At 48.8% G+C, this 21,102-nt stretch overlaps 2 protein-coding genes across 2 annotated transcripts; one reads left to right on the forward strand and one right to left on the reverse strand.

Moving 5' to 3' along the window:
- Positions 1-850: 850 nt before the first annotated feature.
- On the forward strand, positions 851-8,179 carry LOC149287040 (beta-glucuronidase-like). Its single transcript, XM_089493496.1, has 12 exons — positions 851-1,096; positions 2,140-2,328; positions 2,544-2,725; positions 3,043-3,185; positions 3,952-4,139; positions 4,615-4,767; positions 5,102-5,280; positions 5,702-5,848; positions 6,187-6,271; positions 6,448-6,624; positions 6,963-7,098; positions 7,207-8,179. Exons 1-12 carry the CDS (start codon positions 890-892, stop codon positions 7,383-7,385), a joined length of 1,965 nt encoding a protein of 654 aa, XP_089349622.1. The 5' UTR covers positions 851-889; the 3' UTR covers positions 7,386-8,179.
- Positions 8,108-20,242, reverse strand: LOC149287041 (vitamin K epoxide reductase complex subunit 1-like protein 1). The gene is made up of 3 exons (XM_089493497.1): positions 20,026-20,242; positions 12,873-12,982; positions 8,108-11,780 (listed from the first exon to the last, which is right to left on the reverse strand). Exons 1-3 carry the CDS (start codon positions 20,217-20,219, stop codon positions 11,554-11,556), a joined length of 531 nt encoding a protein of 176 aa, XP_089349623.1. The 5' UTR covers positions 20,220-20,242; the 3' UTR covers positions 8,108-11,553.
- Between the last annotated feature and the right edge of the window lie 860 nt (positions 20,243-21,102).

Consider the following 21,102-nt stretch of genomic DNA (forward strand, 5'->3'; position numbering starts at 1 on the left):
GCACTGCCATCTTCTGAGGCTGGGAGAGTGTGACTTGCCCAAAAACATGGTCCAGCTGAGAATCGAACCCTGGTCTCCAGAGTCCTAGTCCAACGCTCAAACCATGCTGGATGCCCAACTTTGCCCACCAGGGAAGCAAGGGGAAATATTTGGTTATACGTTGCCTTCTTGCTGCTTAGGAGAGAAAAGCAGGGGTTATAGGGCTGGAATTCAGTATGAGGTTTCAAGAAACGTAGGGTTCTGCACCTAGATAGAAAAATGAAAGGCTGAGGTATAGGATGGAAAAGACCTGGGGAAAAGGATCTAGCAGTCCTTTGATGGAGGGGGAAAACTCTTCTCAGTGCAGATGCAGCCTAGACTAGAGATATAATGCAGTTTGACGCCACTTTTAAGTGCCGCAGCTGCATGCCATCGCAAAGAGCTTTGCAAGGTCTTTCGGCTTCTTTGTCCAAAAGGGCCAGTGCCTCACCAGACTACAAATCCTATAGTATGGAGCCACGGCAGCTAAAGGGGTATCAAACTGGATTGTTTCTGCAGCGCAGCTTGACTTTGCAAAGCCTCTTGGGCACTCAGAAGGCTAAAGAGACCTTGTGCAAAACTACACATCCCAATAGGATTCCCTGGGATGGAGCCACAGCACTCCAAATGCTGTCCAAGTGCATCAGTCATTATGAACATTTCTGCAGCGTAGAAACTGCAACCTGCCCTTTTCCTGCAGCTTCTGCAAAGCAAGCAACTCCTGGCATTGCCCTCAAGGAAGATGGCTGCCCTTGCTTGGAAGGGGAGGAAGCACGTGACAACGCGCAGGGGCTGCTGGGAGTCAGCTGTCCACCAGCTGCTTGCTAAATTTGCAGCCTCTCTTCCTCTCTTGCAAAGCAGGGATCCCAGCATGGCATGGGCATGGCTGGCAAGGAGGCTGGTGCTGCTGGGCTCCCTCTGGCTTGGGCTCTGCAGGGCTGGAGGGCTGCTCTCCCCCAAAGAGTCCCCTTCCAGGGAAGTCAAGGACTTGGGGGGCCTCTGGGGCTTCAGGGCAGACTGGTCGGAGCAGAGGGACGCTGGCTTTGCAGGACGATGGTACCTGCAACCCCTCCGGCAGGTGAGAGACCCCTCCCTCTCCAAACCCATCTTGAAATGCCTCCAGTCTGCAAAAACACAGGCAAGAAAGATCCAGGAGGATGGGGAGGGAGGAGGAGTGCTTTGTGGGGGGACTACATAGCCCAGAATCCTTAGGGGTGAGGATGCTGGGTCCTGCAGTCCTCCTTCTTCAATCTTGTAGCACCTTGGAGACTAACAGAAAGGAAGGAGTTGGCTGCATGAGGATTGCAACTCAGCATAGATAGATGATAGATAGATAGATAGATAGATAGATAGATAGATAGATAGGCATGCTTCTGGGAGAAAAGTGCCTTAGTTAGGGGGACTATATAGCCCAGAGTATTCTGGGGAAAGGATGCTGGGACCTGTCATCCTTCTTGTTGTTCACTCTGCAAATGGGATCTTGGTGCTGACCATGGCTCCCAACCTTTGCTCCTACAGATCTTTTGGACTTCGGCCCTCAGAAGTCCTGACTGTTGGGGGCTTCTGGGAGCTGCAGTCCAAAACACCTGGCTTGGAACCGTTGGGGACTAACAGGAAAGAAGGAGTTGGCAGCATGAGTTTTCGAAGGCTTGAGCCTCCTTCCTCAGATGCAAGAGGATCTTTTGGGTGCAAACTTCCAGTTCAGCTGCAACCAAAAAGGGAAGTAAAGGAAGGTTTTGGAAACGCCTGACTCAAAGGCTTCTGCAATGGTTGCCAGCGAAGGAAACAAGGCTTCGTTGCAAAAGCTGGAAAGCCGAAATGAGACTCACATGCCTTTGAGTCAGGAAACAGGAAACTTCCGGGCGCCATGTCAGCCTTGAAAGCATTGGATTTTGGACTCTTTTCGGTTTTGGGATTCCAGAAAAGCAAAACGCAACACGTAAAAGTTTAATCCCTAGCGCTAGGATAAACGCCGCTCTCAAAGTTTCCGCACACCGGCAGTTGTTAAATGCAGAGGGGCAGAAAATGAGAACATAGTTGGCAACCTTTGGGGGGGGGCATAATGTGTCGCACGTGAAAGAAAATGGCTCCGTCCTAATGGCCTCTTTTAATGCTTCCAAGTCAGGGCCGGTGATGGATATGCCGGTGCCTGCCAGCTTCAACGAAATCACCCAAGACCCAAACTTGAGGCGCTACGTCGGCTGGGTTTGGTATGAAAAGGAGGTCCTGCCGCCCATCCGGTGGCTTCAGACAGAGACTCGAACTCGGGTGGTGCTTCGGATCGGCAGCGCACATTACTACTCCATTGTGGTGAGTATGTCGGGCGGAGAAACCATAGGACCAATGTTTTTACTCTCTCCATAGATTGATGATGGTTCGGATGTGAACTCGAATTCTGAACCTGTCATTCCGATGGTGTGGGTTCGAATCCCACCGCTGCCTTTTAACCCTTTGTTATCTGGGAGGGACGCTTCGACAAGCAAAGAGACTCCCATAGATCACGCCTCCATTTCCTTCCCTTGCAGTGGGTCAACGGCGTCCAGGTCACCGAGCACGAGGGCGGCCATCTTCCCTTCGAAGTCGAGATCGGCCACCTCCTTGCGGACGCCCCCGGAGAGCCGTGCCGCATCACCATTGCCATCAACAACACCCTGACGCCAAACACGCTGCCTCCGGGGACCATCCAGTACATGCCGGACGAGTCCCTGTGAGTTCATGGACTGGAAGGACACAGTAGCCCTTGGCCAAAGTTTCCAGGACATTCCCCTTAGGCAAAGAAGGTCTTGCAAAGACTGATAGTCCTTGCAAGAATTGCAGTACATGCACAGTCCAATACTATCCAACATTGCATGTCAGCCATCCAAACCCTGTCTCATCTGCAGAAATCAGATACTGGGCCTATAAAACAAATAGGGATATGAAATACTTAACAATACGACTTTTGTCATGCATTATTTCCAAGCCGTGTCCTCCACTTCTGGAATTCCTCTCATTCCCATGTTTTGTTTTTTGGTGTTGTTTCAGGTATCCCAAAGGCTACTTTGTCCAAAACACAAAATTCGACTTCTTCAACTATGCTGGGATCCATCGGCCGGTCCTACTTTACACAACTCCATCCGCCTATATTGATGACATCACGGTGACCACCGACTTGATCGGAAACATTGGTAAGTGATGGAGGAGTTAAGGCAGAGCGGATTTGGGGGGACAGACATGGACTTTTGTAGAGGACAATCCCCACAAAGTACAGTCAGCCCTAGTCTCCGGAGCAGCAGTAAAAGAGTTTGCTCTGTTTCCTCTAATATTTAAAGATGGTTGCCATGTCACCTCTCCATCTTTTCTTCTTCCAGCTAAACATGACCAGTTTTCTAAGTTCTTTGGACTATTAACTTCGCCCCCAAAAGCTCTTGTGTCACCTCTCTGTCTTCTCTTCTCCAAACTAAACATCTCCATCTTCTCTTCTCCAACCTAAGCATGCCCAGTTTTCTACATTCTTTGGACTATAACCTCCCCCAAAAAGCTCTTGTGTCACCTCTCCATCATCTCTTCTCCAAAAAGCTCTCATGTCACCTCTCCGTCTTCTCTTCTCCAAGTTAAACATGCCCAGTTTCCTAAGATCTTTGGACTGTAACTTCTCCCCGTAAGTTCTCATGTCACCTCTCCATCTTCACATCTCCAAGCTAAACATCTTCATCTTCTCCAAGCTTTGGGCACTTTGAGTTCAATCATAACACTTGGTTTCCAGACTTTTGACTATCTTGGTCACCCATTCCAGCTTGCTGATATCCTTCTCAAGCTGTGATACCCAGAACTGAGCATGTCTCTTTGAACTCCTTAGAAGGTGCTCACAACTCCTGTGATAAGAGAAAGGAAAGTTTGCCATATCAGTAGAAAATCTTTGCTCCCTCCCCAGCTTTGCTTCTTTTGGGACAGGTTTGCTGCAATATTTGGTGTCAGTCCAAGGAAGCCCACGCTACTCTGTGAGCCTGACTTTACATGACGGAGATGGCAAGGTGGTGGCAACGGGGAACGGATCAGCTGGCGAACTCAAAGTGCCCAATCCGATCCTTTGGTGGCCGTATCTGATGCACGAACGCCCCGGGTACCTTTACTACTTGAAGGTAACATGTACCTCTCTTGTTCTTGTTGTTTATGTTGTTGTGTGCTTTCCGGTCATTTCAGACTTATGGAGACCCTAAGGTGAATCTATTGTGGGGTTTTCTTGGCAAGATTTGTCCAGAGGGGGTTTGCCATTGCCATCCTCTTAGCCTGAGAGTGTCTGACTTGCCCATGGTCACCCAGTGGTTTCCATGGACAAGCTGGGAATTGAACTTTGATCTCTAGAGTCATAGACCAATACTCAAACCACTATGCCATACACCCCTCTGCTCTCCCGAAGCCTCAGAGGATGGCCATAGCAAACCCCCTCTGATGAAACTTGCCAACAAAATCCCGTGATAGATTGGCCTTAGGGTTGCCATAGGTTGGAAACAACTTGAAGCCACACAAAAACAAACGTGAGTTGACCCACAATGGATGCCAAGGAGGCCCATTCTGGAAAAATTGACTCCAAGGGGGATCTTTCTTGCCCTTCAGGTTGCGCTCTCTGTCGAAGTGGATGGCACCATCTCCGAAGACAGCTATACCCAGACGGTGGGTTTCCGGACCATCCGCGTCACCTCAAACCAGTTCCTCATCAACGGGAAGCCATTTTACTTCCATGGGGTCAACAAACATGAAGACGCCGACGTGAGTGGGTTGGCCATGGGTGCCATTTTAAGACCTTGCCATCAGGGGGTGCCAGTGCAGCATTTTCCTCACCCAGATGTTCGGGCTCTCTATGATTTAAATTGCATTAAAATAATTTGTCCACCTTCCACGGTGACCTCCTGTAAAACCAAGACCTAGAGGGCTATAGATTTCCCACCTGGGCTCTGAAGAACGATGCCCATTACAGGTGGTTCAGCCAATGGTGAGGCATGCTGGGAATTGCAGTCGAACAGTATCTCCATCCAAAGCTTCATAGTTCCCACCAGTCTTGCTCCCTCGCATGGAGGTCTTATGTGTGGCTCGCTTTTCGCAGATCCGTGGCAAGGGGCTGGACTGGGCCTTAGTGGTGAAGGACTTCAACCTCTTGCGCTGGTTGGGGGCCAACTCCTTCCGCACCAGCCACTATCCTTACGCCGAGGAGATCATGGACCTCTGCGACGCCTATGGCATCGTGGTGATCGATGAGTGCCCCGCGGTTGGCATGAAAGACAGGTGGGTGATGAGATGGAGAATTAACCCGGTGATCTGGCCCAGGAATCTACTCTGGGTTTTATGCTGAACTGCAGCCAAGGTTCGGAACCTATTTTGCAGATGGCAGAGAGGTTTGAGGGTTGCACTATGACTCCGGGGAGCAGGGTTCAAATCCTGGCTTGGCCATGGAAACACACTGGGTAGTTCTGGGCAGGTCACTCTCTCTCAGCCTCAGGGTAAGGTCATGGCACACGTCCTCTGAATAAATCTGCCCAAGGAAACCCCAGGATAGGGTTGCCTTAGGGTCGCCATAAGTCAGAAACGGCTTGAAAACACACAACACAGACACACCTCCTTTAAAGTTGGGATTTAAACCCTCCTGACACAGAAGTCACCGTGCAACACTCATTTTACAGCTGTCACATCCCTCCTCTTTTCCCAGCGCAAACTTTGGGAACAAAAGTCTCCAACGCCACCTCGCCGTGATGGAGGAGCTGATCCGCCGGGACAAGAACCGGCCCTCGGTGGTGATGTGGTCAGTGGCCAACGAACCGGCCTCGGAGCTTGCCCCGGCCGGCCAATACTTCAAGTGAGTTTGGGCCACGAGTGGGGAAGATTCGCACCCGAGTCTGGATGTCTCAACCGGGGTAGAGGATTTTGTGTGGGTTGAGAACGGATGGCTTGCAATCCGAAGAGCTATCCAATGTGCTTTAACCTGCAGTTACTGTATATAACCTGCAATTAATTATGTTTGGTTTCAAAATGGGAGCCATGCAGATGATGCCCCTTTAGTAATGCATTTTGGAAGGGAGAGGAACAAGTAGGGTCCCCACATCTTCGACAAGCACTTGGAGGGAGGAATCCCACTTGGATGAATGCCTTTGGCTGTGCAAGAAACACAGTTTTTAACACTTATAACACCTGCAGGACAGTGATCGCCCACACCAAGTCCCTGGACCCGACGCGGCCCGTCACATACGTCTCGAACGCCAAGTACAACCGCGACCAAGGGGTAAGCGCGCTTTTCCTTTTGGTCTCGGCTTCTTAACAGTGTTGCCCTGTGTTCTTTCTTGAATGTTTCCAACATGTTCTGTCTATACACAGATATTACTACTGAACAACATGTCTAATAACAATATGTATGTGTGAGCACATGCCTTATCATCCCAAGATCTCCTGTGTCTCCAGGCCCCATACGTGGACGTCATCTGCGTGAACAGCTACCTGTCCTGGTACCACGATCCGGGTCACCTGGAAGTCATCCAGCTGCAGCTCAACTCCCAGTTTGACAACTGGTATAAAACCCACCAGAAGCCCATCATCCAGAGCGAATATGGAGCCGACACCATTGCTGGTCTCCATACGGTAAGTCCAACTGGATCCTGGAAGGGAGAGGGCGAGAATGTGGAGTCAAGGAGTCACAGAGTTGGGACACCAAGAACGTCTAATCTAGCCCCTCTGAAAAGGTGGGGATCTCAACACTTCCAACCAAGGAGAGACCACCAACCCTCCGAGGAAGTCCATTTCACTGTAGTAGGATAACTATCGATGTGAATACGAAAGGGGTCCCCATTTTTCCAGCCTTGGACACCCCTATCCAAGCCAAAACTTGGAAAGGATTTGCAGTCCCACTGACATGGGACAGATCTGGATAATGGGTTTTGCCATTCTGTTCCTGAAGTTGGTCTTCTTTCCCCCCACAGGACCCCCCTCTCATGTTTTCCGAGGAATACCAGTCTGCCGTCCTGAAGGAATATCACGCCGTCTTGGACCAAAAGCGGAAGGAGTATGTCATTGGGGAACTCATCTGGAACTTTGCAGACTTTATGACAAACCAAGGTACGGTTTCTGTTGGGTTTTGACTTGCCAAACAGGTCAGTTTTCAATGTAAGCATATTTTACAGTCTTTCGTTTCAAAGGAGAGTTTGATACATGCTTTGCTTCCAGGGACAACCCGCGTTTTGGGCAACAAGAAAGGGATTTTCACCCGCCAACGGCAACCCAAATCGGCTGCCTTTCTGCTGAAGGAGAGATATTGGAAGTTGGCCAACGAATCCTTGTGTCTCACGCCGCCCAAATACGACGACGTCTGCCTGCCTTCCGCTCAGCAACTCAAGCGGTCTTAGCTGGCTCCCATTCTTCCTCTGAAACGCTGCGGAGATTACGAAGCGTTTACAGAGGAAATCCTGGTTTGAGAGAGCAATCGACCAAAGAATACAAATAGAGATTGACTTCTTGCCTCAGACGCACAAGAACCGGAGGAAGATGGAGGCAGAGAATCCATGCCAGGCTTTGGGTGGATTTAAAGGAACTATTTAGGAATGGAGTTCAGCTCCTTTAAAAACCTGGGGTGGGTTTACTGCCCCTCCAGCAAGAACCAAACACATTTCAGGCACAGAATCCAGCTGGTGATGAATGTGCCATAACTATGCACTTAGAACCAAAGGATCCAGAGTCTTGTATGGACAACTTGATCCATTTATTTTTGGTAATGGTTTGCAAAGAGAGACAGGAGAAAGTGTTCAGCCTTACTGGTAGGTTTAAGATTAACTTACGCTTGCATATGCCACTAAACGGATGCCAGCCTTGCTGTGCATAGTAAACCAGAGAGAGAGACAGAGAGATGCATTGCAAGAATCAACATTTGGACCTAGGCCTGCCTTCAAAGTCACAGCTCAGTCTCTCGAAGGATGCCCTATACATTTCGTATCAACCTTTTGCATTTTTAAAGCCCAACTGGCTCCCAGCAACCGTCATGTTTTCCAGCCAACGAATCCGGAACTGAAGGATCTCTTAAGGAAAGCTGGCTCCCAGCAGAGTTAAAGTTACAAAGCACACGGCAAAGAGGTCCACAGGTAATTTCTACATTTATTTTTATACCAAAAAAACTTATGTGCAACGAATAAACATTCTTACATTATTTACATCGTTGTTTTTTGTTTTGTTTTGTTGGTTTTGAAATTCCCGTGAGCAAAACTGGACACTTCGGCCTCAGAATGTAGCAGAGTCTTATGGTCAGGACAGAAAAAGATATGGAATGGTTCCCAATTCTTAGGCGCAGATGGGGATGGGGTTCGAAACACCTTATAAGAAAGAAAAGGGGGGAAACCCAATCGCTTTTGTTTTGTTTTGGTCAGGTCAGACAGACGAGACAGAACACACACCGAAAACGGAGACCATGCGTAATACAGACTTGGTTTTAATGGTAACAATACTTTTTCTTTCTTCAGACTAAAGATCTTCTGAAGCCCATTTCGTGGGAGTCTCTCTACACACACTTTGCCCCAGCGCTAACATTTCCCCCTTTTAATGCAGCAGTATCTCTGACAGATACAAAGACCTCCGCCAAACCACCAAAGCGGCCAAGCAAAACACTTGGTATACAGGGGAATCGAACTATTTCAAGCCACTACTGTCTTGGGGAAGAAGAGAGGAAGCGAGGATTAACCTTGCCTCCGGCACAATTCAATAACCTGAGCTTTTATCACAGTTTGAGAAAAGAAAATCTTGGGTTTTTCTGGACCACGATATCCACAACGTTCAAGTGCAAAGAAAAAAAGAGGACCACGTGGTTGTTGCAGTCCGAAATAAGAAACCTCCCCAAGCTCTTCGGACAACGACAGGTGCTTCAAGGTAAGCAATGAAGCTTATCTAGCTCTTCGGAGAGGGAATTTTGGAGGAGACCTTAACCCCAAAAAACAGGGAGCGGAAAAGCCGCAGCCCCAAAACCAATCTCTTTCCCCCCTTTGGATGATGATGATCCCATCTCTTAAACCAGGGATTCAAGTCCCTGACCAGCAAAACCTCTCGCCTTGGCCTCCAAGGCAGACAAAACAAACCCCATGTTAACAGTTGCAGGGCATTTTCTCCCCCTAAACGTTGCCAATCCCACCTCCACCCAACCTTTCTAAGGACAAAAACCAAGACAAGCTTTAACTGCACCCAGATGTAGTTGGAAAAGGTTTCAGACAAAGACAACAGGCAAGTTTAGGGGCTCCTTTTTATACATACATACATACATACATACATGTATGTATATATATTGATATATTAAAAAACAATACAGGTTGTAATACAGGTTTTCCTCCTCTTGTGTTCACACCCCGGTTGCTGGACTGTCCATTTTGGCAAGTGTTTCTTAAATACTGTTGCTAATACAAGCCACACTTTTTTAAATGCGAACACAAGAGAATTGTGTTAATACCTCAGTGTCAATCTTCGCAACCAAAAGGACAAACGAAACACACGGAAACAAGGACCTCTCACACAGACTTACAAGGAGGGAAACAGTTAAGAGACGGACTGAACAGAATCGGTTAGGAGGAAGGTCCTGTCAGATATGAAGGCAAGAGATAAAGCCAAGCACCCATGACGCAAAAAGAAAACCCCCACAGGACTCACATTTTGGCATCTAGACGCTTTTTTTGGGGGGGACGCACACAGATGGGGCTTTTGGTTAGTGTGTTTGTGTGTCTCTTCCTCCCAGTGTGGATGAGATACATTCAAGAGCGAACAAGAGAGATTTCACCATCCTGTGCCACCTGAGAGATGGGCCACGGGATTCCCTGCAACGGATGCTGCGATGCCAAAGCCCAGCCCACGTGGCACCCTCTAATAAATACTAGTGCCCTGTGCCATCTGTCAAGACACAAGGCCTGGACCCAAAGATACCAGCCTTGCTGAGCCAGACCCCAAACCGCTGAAGCCCTCGCTGCCTTGCAAAGACATGTTCCCAGGGCAACGGGGCCACCTTCCGCCCCAAACCAAATTCACTGGGTGAAGCCGTTTGGGGGACTGTCGCACAAGAACCTTTTCTGCCTGCCGTTTCCAAACACCCCCCGCATTATTTGGTTTGTAAGACAGAAGGCACTTCTTTGAAAACAAAAAACCAAACACTGCGTTTTTGGGATGACAGGGAACGGAAAACTGGGCGAAGAGGAGGACGGGGAAAACGGAGTGACCTGCCGTTTCCTCATGGACATCGTTTCGCAAAGAACCACGACTGCATCCCTTTCGTTGGCCTAATGCCCTGCCCTGCCCTCCCTTTTGGGGCAAGGAGAGAGAATGGGGCAGCCACCCTCAACTTCACCCCAATGCCTGCAAGAGAGACCCCATAACTGCTCCACCTCTACAGGCATCATCCATGGCGAAGTCTTCCTGCAAGTGCCGCACCAAAGCAAAGGGAAAGGGGTCCAGAAGGGTGCACAGAGGAGGAAAATCCCCCTTCATTTGGGAGGGCAACGCATGCAAAGACCATACATACAGTGGAGGTATGGCTTGCTTCTCCTGCGCATCACTTTGCCAGCGGGTGTCTGGGATCCAGTGTCATTCTACCCAGCAGCCCTGAACTCAAACTGATATCAACAACTTGGCAGCCTAACATGGGTTCGGAGTGCGGCCAGCCGGTTCGTGTCCATTTAACCCCCCCCCCCCCCACCTTGCCAACCTCCACTCTGTACATGTTTCCTAACCGTCACATCAACCTTTCCAATGGCTGCGCACAGGAATCCAGAAAAGTTCTGACCCACCAAAGATGTCACCTCTAATCCCGTTTCCTTCACGTGTGTTAAGAAAGAAAGCAAACAGGAACTTCCGCTCATCGATCCCTCGTTGCATCTGGGCTCTCCGGAGACACTCAAAAATAATCCTTTTTACAACAACAACCAAAAAGACGAAGGGTTCTTCAAGTCGCTCAGCCTCCTCTCAAGGGACCGGGGCTCACCACGAGCTTCACGGTGTTTTTTATTCCTCACAAGAGACGTGCGGTCGTCCCCTTTTTGGTGGGATGAGTCTCCCAGTTGCGCCTACAGGGAGGTTCGGATCCCGCAGCTAAAAAATACACACAATGTAAACACGGCAAGGTTTTCGCACAGTACCTATAAAGTCTAGCACACAGTTACCATGATCTCCCCGGCCCCCAAAACTGAATTTACACACACAGAAGACAGGAGGCCTCCAAAGCCTTTCGTTGGCGAACTCAAAACGCCAGGAGCACAGAAAGAAGATGGCAAGTTTGCAGCGCAGGATTCCTTCACAGCTTGTCTCCGATCATGCCAGGGCTTCCCAGGATCCTCTCTTGGGGCAACAAACTTCTAAGCAGACCTAAGGGTTGCTGTTGTTGCCATTCATTGTAGTTGGAGCAGTCAATGAATCTCAAGGGGAAAAAGGGATTTTGATATGAAGATTTTGTTTGTTTGTTTTAAAAAAACTTAAATTTCCTTTTCCTGTGAAAATAAAGTTAAATGGATGCTGGGGGGTCCTTCGGACCGTCAGTTCAAAAGTCTCCGAGGGAGGTTAGTCCTGTTTGGGCAGGAGCTGCCTCTTCCACGCCTCATTCAAGTAAACTAGTCGTTTGTAGTTGACGATTAAGAGAACGAAGTTCAGCAAGTATGTGAGAACACAGACAATGCAGAATTCCTTCAGCACAAAGTACAGGATGTAGGCCAGGTACAAGGATCCTATTACGGAGACGATGGAGGACGTCATGAGGACCAGCGCCGCCACCGCACTTGCCGTCATACCTAGAGGGTGAGGAAGGCAAAGCTGGTTAGTCTCGCCCCTTTCCGTTTTAAGCCTTTTAAGATGAGATCCTACTCTTGGCAATCCTGCTGTAACTGTGTGCCTGCTCCCTTCCCAAATTGGGTAAGATCTGCATTAAAAGATTCTGGTCTTTTACCAGAACATTGCAATGGATGTTTCGGGACTCCGGTAGGGAAGCGCACATGCTCTCACCGTGGAGAAGATGGACAAGCCTTCTGCATAACTATTCAATACAGCACACCAAAGCTATACATGGAATTTTTTAGCACATGCAAGCCCCCTGCCCCCAGGAATTTAGCACCTGAAGCTGGAAAGGGAAGGAGAGCAGACCAGATGGAGTGGGAGGATGGGAGCGAGGCAAAGGCAGTAAGGGAGGGTGGACATGAGCAAAGACGGCTATGTATACTCCGACCTGTAAGAAATCCCACCAAAGGTAGCATCCTGAGTAGTTCTGCATAGCCACTGCCCAAAGTCAAAAACAAAAAGACCAATTCCTTTCCGCTACAGAAACTTTCCAATCTGGCTCCCTGGAGGAAATTGCTCCTTGCTTTTGGCAACCAAGGGAGGAACTCAAAGCTTGACAGAAAAGGTGGGTTTTGAGGTGGAAGTAAGGTTTTGAGGAGGGGGTTTCCATTATAAAGAGGATGATGTGGAGCATTACTTCTTCAACATGGATATTCTCCCAAACCTCTGCACATGGGTGACCCCACCCAGCCCATGTATTTTGAATGCCTGGGAACTGGTAGGCTTTAAGCATCCTCTGAAGATGGCAAAGCCACAGATGCTGCTGGTGAAACGTCAGCAATAAACATGGCCACATAGCCCCCAAACCCACAAAAAACTATGAATGCCAGCCATGAAAGCCTTCGACTTCAAATTCAAGAGGTCTGCTTGAGGATTTGTAGATCCTGGCTGGAATTCAGTATAGGACTTAGGGTCTTCAATCTGCAGGATATAGAACTGGGTCGCTTCACTACATACAGATAGAGCAAGGAGTTGTTGTAACGTTACTACGAAGGGGAGCCAGCAAAGCACACGATGCACAACAGTCACAGGTGTAAAATGATACTTACCAAGCAACATCTGTAGTATGTAGAAGACAAGGCCGAAGACGCTGTTCGGTTGGTTTATTGCACTGTCTTTTCCAAAAATGGAACCCAACAGGCCAAACCCACGGCCCCATCTGCAAGGGAGAAAAAGAGCAAAATGCCTTGAGATGTCTAGGTTCCCATCAAAATGAACCATTTTATGGATTTTATTTATAAAGACATGTATATGCCTCCGTCACTGGAATGACAATAATGTGAATGAAGGTGGATCGAGCCGACAAGGTGGGATATTCAAAAGTCCATTAGATAACCAGTTCTGTGACTTCTCCTTTCTTCCACATCTCACCCAACCTTTGCCAGAGCAAAGTTACCTGTTTGCAACTGAAACTGCCAGAATCACCTAGCCAGCATTTATATATATTACCCTTTCCTCAGAGACCTTAGAAAGAACTTCAATAGATACAGACGGATGTTTGCATTACTGAAACATTAACCAAAGTTCAAATAGGATAATAGGAACTGTGCAGTCTTTTGGGTGACGCCCGACTGCAATTCTCAGCATCCCTCACCCCCTTTTTCCCAGCATGGGATTCAAGGCAGCACAGATTTCAAAACAGAGTACTATAGTGTGAGCTGTCTGAAGGAAACTCACTCAGAAAGGTACTTCTCTGGTCCTCAAAGACCCTTGATACACTGAATCACAGGATCATAGAGATGGAAGAGACCCATCCAGTCCAGCTCCATGCTGCCTTGCAGGAAGACACAAAGCCCTCCCTGTGATAGAAAGCCATCCAGCCTCTGTTTAGAAACCTCCAGAGGAGGAGACTCCACCGCTCTCGGAGGCAGCGAATTCCACTGTCAAACAGCTTTGACTGTCAGGGCATTCTTCCTAATCTCTTTTAAGTGGAATCTCTTTTCCTGTCACTTGAATCCATTGGTCCTTGTCCAAGGCAGGCTGCATAGTTCCTCTTCCGCTGAGCCATGAAGGGTCTGGACCAGGAGTCAACAGCTTCCACTTGTTCAAAGAGCAATAAAACAGTTAATATGTGCAATCATACCTCCGGATTCCCCATCGCACTCTCTCTTCCCAAAGCCATCAGTTGTCGAAACCAGTCGGCCCAGACTTGCACTGCTAATCCAAGTCCCACCCTGGCTTTAGTTTTCAATGGGGCTGAGGCAGAGAGTGACTAAAGTTAAGGCCTTTGCGGGGGGCAAGACATGGGACTGGACTAGCCGCCCTGGAAAAGGGTGCTGCTGAAAATGGCCACCCTCCATTGCTGCTCCTGTTGCCCGCATTCCCCAAACGTTTGGCTGTGGGCCTCTGTGGCCTACGATCTGAAGGGCGCATGGGAAAGGCAACTGCTCCAACCACATCTCTACCCTGGAGCTAAGGGTGCTGGTGCCATGTTTTCTGTTAGAAAGGCCATGCCCAAGAACATCTCGACTTTATTAAGAGAGGTATCCCTGCATCATGAAACTGGGGCCAGATGACTCTCCTAGGGTGAGCAAGCAAGCAAGGTTTACCAGGTCCTTGGTCTCTTTTTTGCAGGCCCAAACTTGTTAAAGAGGCAGATTGCACAAGAAACAAACACCCAGCTAGATTTAGCCACTTTGCTGACCTCAATTCTCCCAGCAGTTTAGGCACAATGCAACCACAGCCTTGTGGTTTAATTTCTGAATCCACCTCTGTGCCAACCAAGGAAGGCTTTGTGTGCATTAAGAAGGCATGCCCTCAACAATGCCCCCAAGGGCCTTTCCCCTGCTTCAAACACAGAAGGGAGGATACAGGCTGCTTTGTGTGTCTCCCACACAGATAATCCATTTCTTACAAGACAGTCAAGATCTGGGCATTAGCACAGGGAGTTGCTAATTTGCCTCATTCACCACCCAAACTGGTCTCTGGCAATGCCTCCTCCTAACTTCGTCCCCATTGCAGACTTGCCTCGGAAATCATTTTGGGCCAATCTGCCCTGCAGACTTATTGAGAGAAGGAAAAGTGGTCCCGAAGGCACCCAAGTCCCAAGAGCTTTAAAGGTGCACAACATCATATCTTGAACAACTACAAACCCAGGCAGGTTATTGCACAGCGTGGTCAGTCCTTCGTATAACCCGGGCCCAGACTGTTTAGGCTGGGCTTTGTAGGCATCTCCAGGACTTTGGATTCAACCTGGCAACCAATGGAGCTGGTACAGTATTAGTGTTGCATGCTCTGTTTGTCTGACCAAGCAGACAACTGCGTTTTGCATAAGCTAAATCCTCCATACGATAGCCAAGGGATACGGCAGAGTATAGCAGTCTAGACCACAGGTGACCAAGGTAGCCTCTTAAATACAAACCAGTTTTATTTGGTACAAGCTTTCACAGACCTCAGTCCACTTCATCCCACACACCTGACGAAATGGTTCACAAAAGCATACACCCAGATAAAGCTTCTTCGTCTTTAGGATGGACAAGGATACTCTGGTTCATTGTACCAAACACCACTGAAATTTCCAGAGGATTGAGCTACTCCTTGTCTACCTGCAAGGGCAGGCAAAGCATGGCCCATAGACCACATGAGGTTGCTTTTGCAGCTTGTGGACAATTTGGGGTGGGGGACATCTTAAAAACCACTAATGTTTTTCGAAAACCCCATCTAACTGGTTCAGAAACGGGATTTTCGGTGCTCAAAGCTCCACTCCCTGCACTCAGATTAAGAGGCACTCAAAAGCAGAGAGAGGTCTTAGTGCCTCTCAAGTGGCTCTGGAGCTCAAGAGGAAAGCTGGAGGAGAGTCCTATGGATACAGTGGACACCACAAAAGATCAGCCTATCGAGCCTGAATTCTTCCTGGAAGCCAAAATGACTGAACAGAGAGTTAGCTGTACTTTGGATATATCATGAGAGAAGGTGACTCAGTGGAAAAGATTATAATGACTGGTAAAGTAAAAGGCAAGAGGCAAAGGGGAAGACTGCATTTCATGACGGTGGACTCCGACAAGGAAGCCATAGCCGCCCTGAGTTTGCAAGACCTGAGCAGGGCTGTTGATAACAAGGTGACGGGGAGGCCTCTCATTCAGAGCCACCATACGCTGAAACCAACCCAGGACAACTAACAACAAAACTGACCAGCCAGCGTTGTTCCAAGTGTTACAGGAGCAATGAAATACCAGGTTATGGAGGCGAGCTGTAACTGGACTGCAACTCAAGGATGATGGAAATCTGAGTCCAGCGGCAACACACCCACCTCCTGATGTAGCTCTTAAGACGTGGAGAAGAGAGGAAGGTTTCCAGATGTCAAATGAAAGATGTACTCAACAGAAGAAGCGGGAAGGATCTCCTTTCAGGTTCAACAGAAATGAATCATAGAATTGTAGAGTTGGAAGAGACCCCAAGGGCCCTGATCCAGTCCAACCCCATTCTGCCATGCAGGAAATCCCAATCAAAACATCCCCATTGACAGATGGCCATCCAGCCTCTGTTTAAAGATCTCCAAGGAAGGAGACTACATTACAATCTCCGAAGAAGGAGTGTGTTCCACTGTTGAACAGCCCTTACTCTCAGGAGGTTCCCCCTAATGTTGAGCTGGAATCTCTTTTCCTGGAGCTTGCATCCATTGCTCCATTGGGTCCTGTTCTCTGGAGCAGCAGAAAACAAGTTTGCTCCCTCCTCAATGTGGCACCCCTTCAAGTATTTAAACACCTCTTAGCCTTCTCTTCTCCAGGATAAACAATCCCAGCTCCCTGAGTCTTTCCTCATAGGGCTTCATGGTTTCCAGGCCCTTCACCATTTTAGTCCTCCTCCTTTGGACACATGGCTCCAGTTTCTCAATGTCCTTTTTGAACTGTGGTTCCATCAATGCATATGCCACACATAAACTGGCACTGCCCTGCATCCTACCACTACCAAGCCAGATTTGTTTGCTGTTTGTTTTCCGAGCGAGAATGGCTCCTTTCTGAACTCTGGGGAACAATAAACCCCTCTCACAAGCCCAGCAGAAATAGTTTCCTAATCACTGCATCAGAATGATGAATGGGAACAGTCCAAACTTTAGGCAACCAGCCACCCAAACAGCTGACGCTCTGACGAAAGCTTTTCGCACAGAGGCAACGTTCTGAGGAAAGCCTTTCACATAGATAAGGCCTCCCCAGAGGTCTTAGGATGAAGACGCCTTGTGTGTATAGCAACCTCAAATGCCTCGCCCCCAGTATTCTTCTTATTCAACCCATGCTTGAAGTAGCTGCAGATTGTACCAGGCCAGGAGGGCTTTGGAAGCTTGGACTCTTGGGAGAGGGAAACCGGATTGGCTGAATCGCTGGCCACCAGGAAGCAGAGGTAAGTTGAAGGCGAAGTCCGATGGAAAAAGAAGAAGACACCAGTTACAAAGCGGACAGCGTCAGGGAACCTGCTTCTTTGCCATTTCCAGCACAGCTATGCTCAGCTTCCCCCTTCACCTGAGGGGCTCCTTCCCAACATGAAAAGTGACATTCATTCTTAGGACCTCTATGGGAGGGAAACATGCGTCTCCAAGGGTTCAAAAGGGAAGGCAATGGTGACACGAAGACCGCACTTGACTTAACCTCATGCCAGCCCAGATGCCAGCACCCAAACCACAGGGGAAATGTCTGCCTCGCTTGTTCACCACCTGCTTTTGTGATGCCCAGAAAATATTCAATGAGGAACCCTACCATCCCGATCCCTATGCAAGGCTTTTGGCTTCTACCAAGTCGCCCTTCAGCTCCTTCCAAGAAGCTTGCACTGTCAGCCTCCAGCTACTTCTGAACTCACTGAAACGTTGCGTCTTGGTGACTGTGAGTCTAAGCAGTCTAGACTGGCTCAAGGAAGGGGATTCTGGGAGTTGCAGCCCCCACAAAGTAACTTATCAAAGCTGGAGATTTCACCCCCAAAGCCATGGGACGGTGCCAAACGCCGATCGGTCCAAATCACGCCCACAGTAGGAAATGCAGCCTCACCCCATTCTTCCCTCCTTCCCTCCTCATGCGCGCAGCCGCACCCTCTCCTCCTGACAGAGCATCCAGGCCCACTCCACATTCCTGGCATACGCAGCCCCCCACGTTTCCAGCTTATCTCCCAGGCCCAAGTGGCTTGGCATCAGGAGCCCTTCAACAAGCAAGGAAACGGACCCTGGAAGGCTAGTCTACAACAAGAGAGAGAGAGGAATCCATTTCCTCTTGAGGTATCACTGGACTACCACTCCCAGCATTCCTCACGCTGCTGGGAATTGCAGTCCAATGACATTTGAAAGGACGCATGCATCTCTCCCCTCCCCACTTTCTAAGATAGCACTCTGAGTAGAGAGGGTCGGTGCTTCACGTATCATACTCTGGCTTTTCACCAGGAGATGGTTCCTTCTTATAAGTAAGAGTTAAGATACAAATACTTACATTGATAAGTCAAGTCAGGTTTTCTGGGTCAGTTTGTTTGAGCTAAATGTCTAGACTTATACATGAGCAGATATACAGCAAAGCTTAGCTTTCAAGCTGCATTTGAAAACTGAAGGAAGAGTCCTTCCACACAACAGAGCTGCAGAGCTAGGAGGACACCGCTATGGCCGCATCTTCGGAGGGAAGTCTGGGATTTGCAGTCTGCCGAGGCACTACAGGCATGAATACTCCAGATGGCAACTATTCTGTGTTAGATACCCACTTTCATAGAATCATAGAGTTGGAAGAGACCCCAAGAAGGGCCCTGATCCAGTCCAACCCCTTTATTCAGCCATGCAGGAAATCCCAATCAAAGCATCCCCATTGACAGAGGGCCATCCAGCCTCTGTTTAAAGGCCTCCAAGGAAGGAGACTCCACTACACTCCAAGGAAGGAGTATGTTCCACTGTCAAACAGCCCTTACTCTCTGGAAGTTCCTCCTAATGTTGAGCTGGAATCTCTTTTCCTGGAGCTTGCATCCATTGCTCCATTGGGTCCTGTTCTCTGGAGCAGCAGAAAACAAGCTTGCTCCCTCCTCAATATGACATCCTTTCAAATACTTAAACAGGGCTCTCATATCACCTCTTAGCCTTCTCTTCTCAAGGCTAAACATCCCCAGCTCCCTGAGTCTCTCCTCATAGAGCTTCATGGTTTTCAGACATTTCACCTTTGGACACATGGCTCCAGTTTCTCAATGTCCGTTCTGAATTGTGGCGCCCAGAACTGGACACAATATTCCAGGTGGAGCCCGACCAAAGCAGAATAGAGTGGCACTATGACTTCTCTTGATCTAGACACTATACTTTTATTGATGCAGCCTAAAATAGCATTGGCCTTTTTAGCTGCCGCATCGCATTGTTGACTCATGTTCAACTTATGGTCTACTTGGACTCCTAGATCCCTTTCACACGTAGTTTCGCTCAGCCAGGTGTCGCCCATCCTATATCTGTGCATTTTATTTTTCCGCCCCAAGTGCAATACCTTACATTTCTCCGTGTTGAAGTTCATTTTGTTAGCTTTGGCCCAGCTTTCTAGTCTATTCAAGTCATTTTGAATCTGGATCCTGTCCTCTGGGGTATTAGCTATTCCTCCTAGCTTGATGTTCTGAGCCCTCAAGGAAGAACTCCGTCGGCAGGAAAGTGGGTGAACCTTTGGCCTTCCAGGTGACGTTGGACTCCAGCTCCAAGAGTGCTAGGCTGTTGGCCTTGCTGGGTGTGGCTGATGGGACCTAGAGGTCCAAGCGTCAGGCCAAAGGCCTTCCCAGCCCAGGGCCACCCTCCTTCCCTCCCTCTCTCCCAGAATGACAGAAGGCAACTTTGACTTGGCTCCATCCTGCAGGATCCTGGGATTTGTAGTTCGGTGAGGCACCGGCACTTCTTTGCCAGAGAAGCCCACAAAGACCTTGTGGAACTACAAATCCCAGGAGTCCATAGGGACCTAAAGCGTTGCCGAACTTCTTTGCTTCTACAGCGCAGGTGCTGTTGGGTTTCAAACTCCTGGGCTCTGCGGAAAGGCCCCCCTCCAGAGAAAAAGGAATCCTGGGAGTTGTAGTTTTGTGAGGCCCTTAGCCTTCTCTGTCTCAGAGAGAGAGAGAGAGAGAGAGAGAGAGAGAGAGAGAGAGCGCTCTGGAGCGGCAATGAACTACAAATCCCACAACCCCACAGCACTGAACAGGGTCCAGTGCAGAAACAACCCTCATTCAACTCATCGCTGAGGGCTTCTGGGAGTTGTAGTTCCCCGAGGCCCTGAGCCTGACCTGGCGGCGATGGCGGCGGAGCACCTGACGCGCTCGCTGAGGTCGCAGAGGGCCCTGTAGTGGAGGTCCCGGCCCTTCTGCCGCTCCAGGTGCCAGGCGTAGAGCGAGAGGACGATGCCGGCCAGGCAGACGGCGTAGCGGGCCGCCCGCTCCCAGCGCGGCACCGAGACGCGGAGCAGGACGGGCGCCGCCATCTTGAGCCCAGCCCTCCTCGCCCCGCCGGACCCGGCAGGAGACTCGCGCTCTGCGCACGCGCACAAGCACGGCCACGCCCCCCACCGCCTCGCCCATTGGCTCTTCGGGCGCAGGGCCTCGAGGCCACGCCCATCGCCCGCCCCCGCCTCGCTCCCTCCTCAATGGACGTGGCGCTCGCCGCCAGCCAATCGCCTCCGAGGACGCGTGAGGCCCGGCCCCGCCCACGCGAGATCGCCTGAGGGGAAAGCTCTCGCGAGAGTTCGCGTCCCTCGTTCCCGTTCGCCGAGTTTAAGGGAGGGAGGGGGCGGGGCTTTCTCTTTTCTATCCGCGAGTTCGAATCCCGCTTTGGGAGGAAGTGAATGTAACACAATAAATATGTGCAATATGAATATAATACATACTATTACTATTAATATTAATATTGATATATTTGTTTTAATTAATATTAATATTATATCTTACATATATGTTATTACTCTTAATTTTGACATTGATACATTTGTTCTAATTAATATTAATATCATTACATATATTTAATAGTATTTGTTATATTTTAAATATATATATAAATACTATATACATTGTATATACTTTTTCTTTTCTCTCTCTCTCTCTCTCTATATATATATAATATACATTTTATATACTTTTTTCGTTTCCTTCTTCTATATATTAATATATAGTGTATTTTTATTCTTTTGTGTTTTCTTTCTCCTTATATATATATATACTGTATATATATATATATAGGAGAAAGGGGAGGAAAGGAAGCAAACAAATGTGTATGTTTTAAAATGATTTTGCATTGCTACTAGTTTAATAATGCTGGCTGTTTCTTAACTATATTGTAATACTGTGTTGTATTAAAGTACCAAATATTTT

The sequence above is a fragment of the Sceloporus occidentalis genome, unplaced genomic scaffold (genome assembly GCF_023333645.1).
Source record: "Sceloporus occidentalis isolate IW3139 unplaced genomic scaffold, rSceOcc1.0.p SCAF_64, whole genome shotgun sequence".
NCBI classification, from domain to species: domain Eukaryota; kingdom Metazoa; phylum Chordata; class Lepidosauria; order Squamata; family Phrynosomatidae; genus Sceloporus; species Sceloporus occidentalis.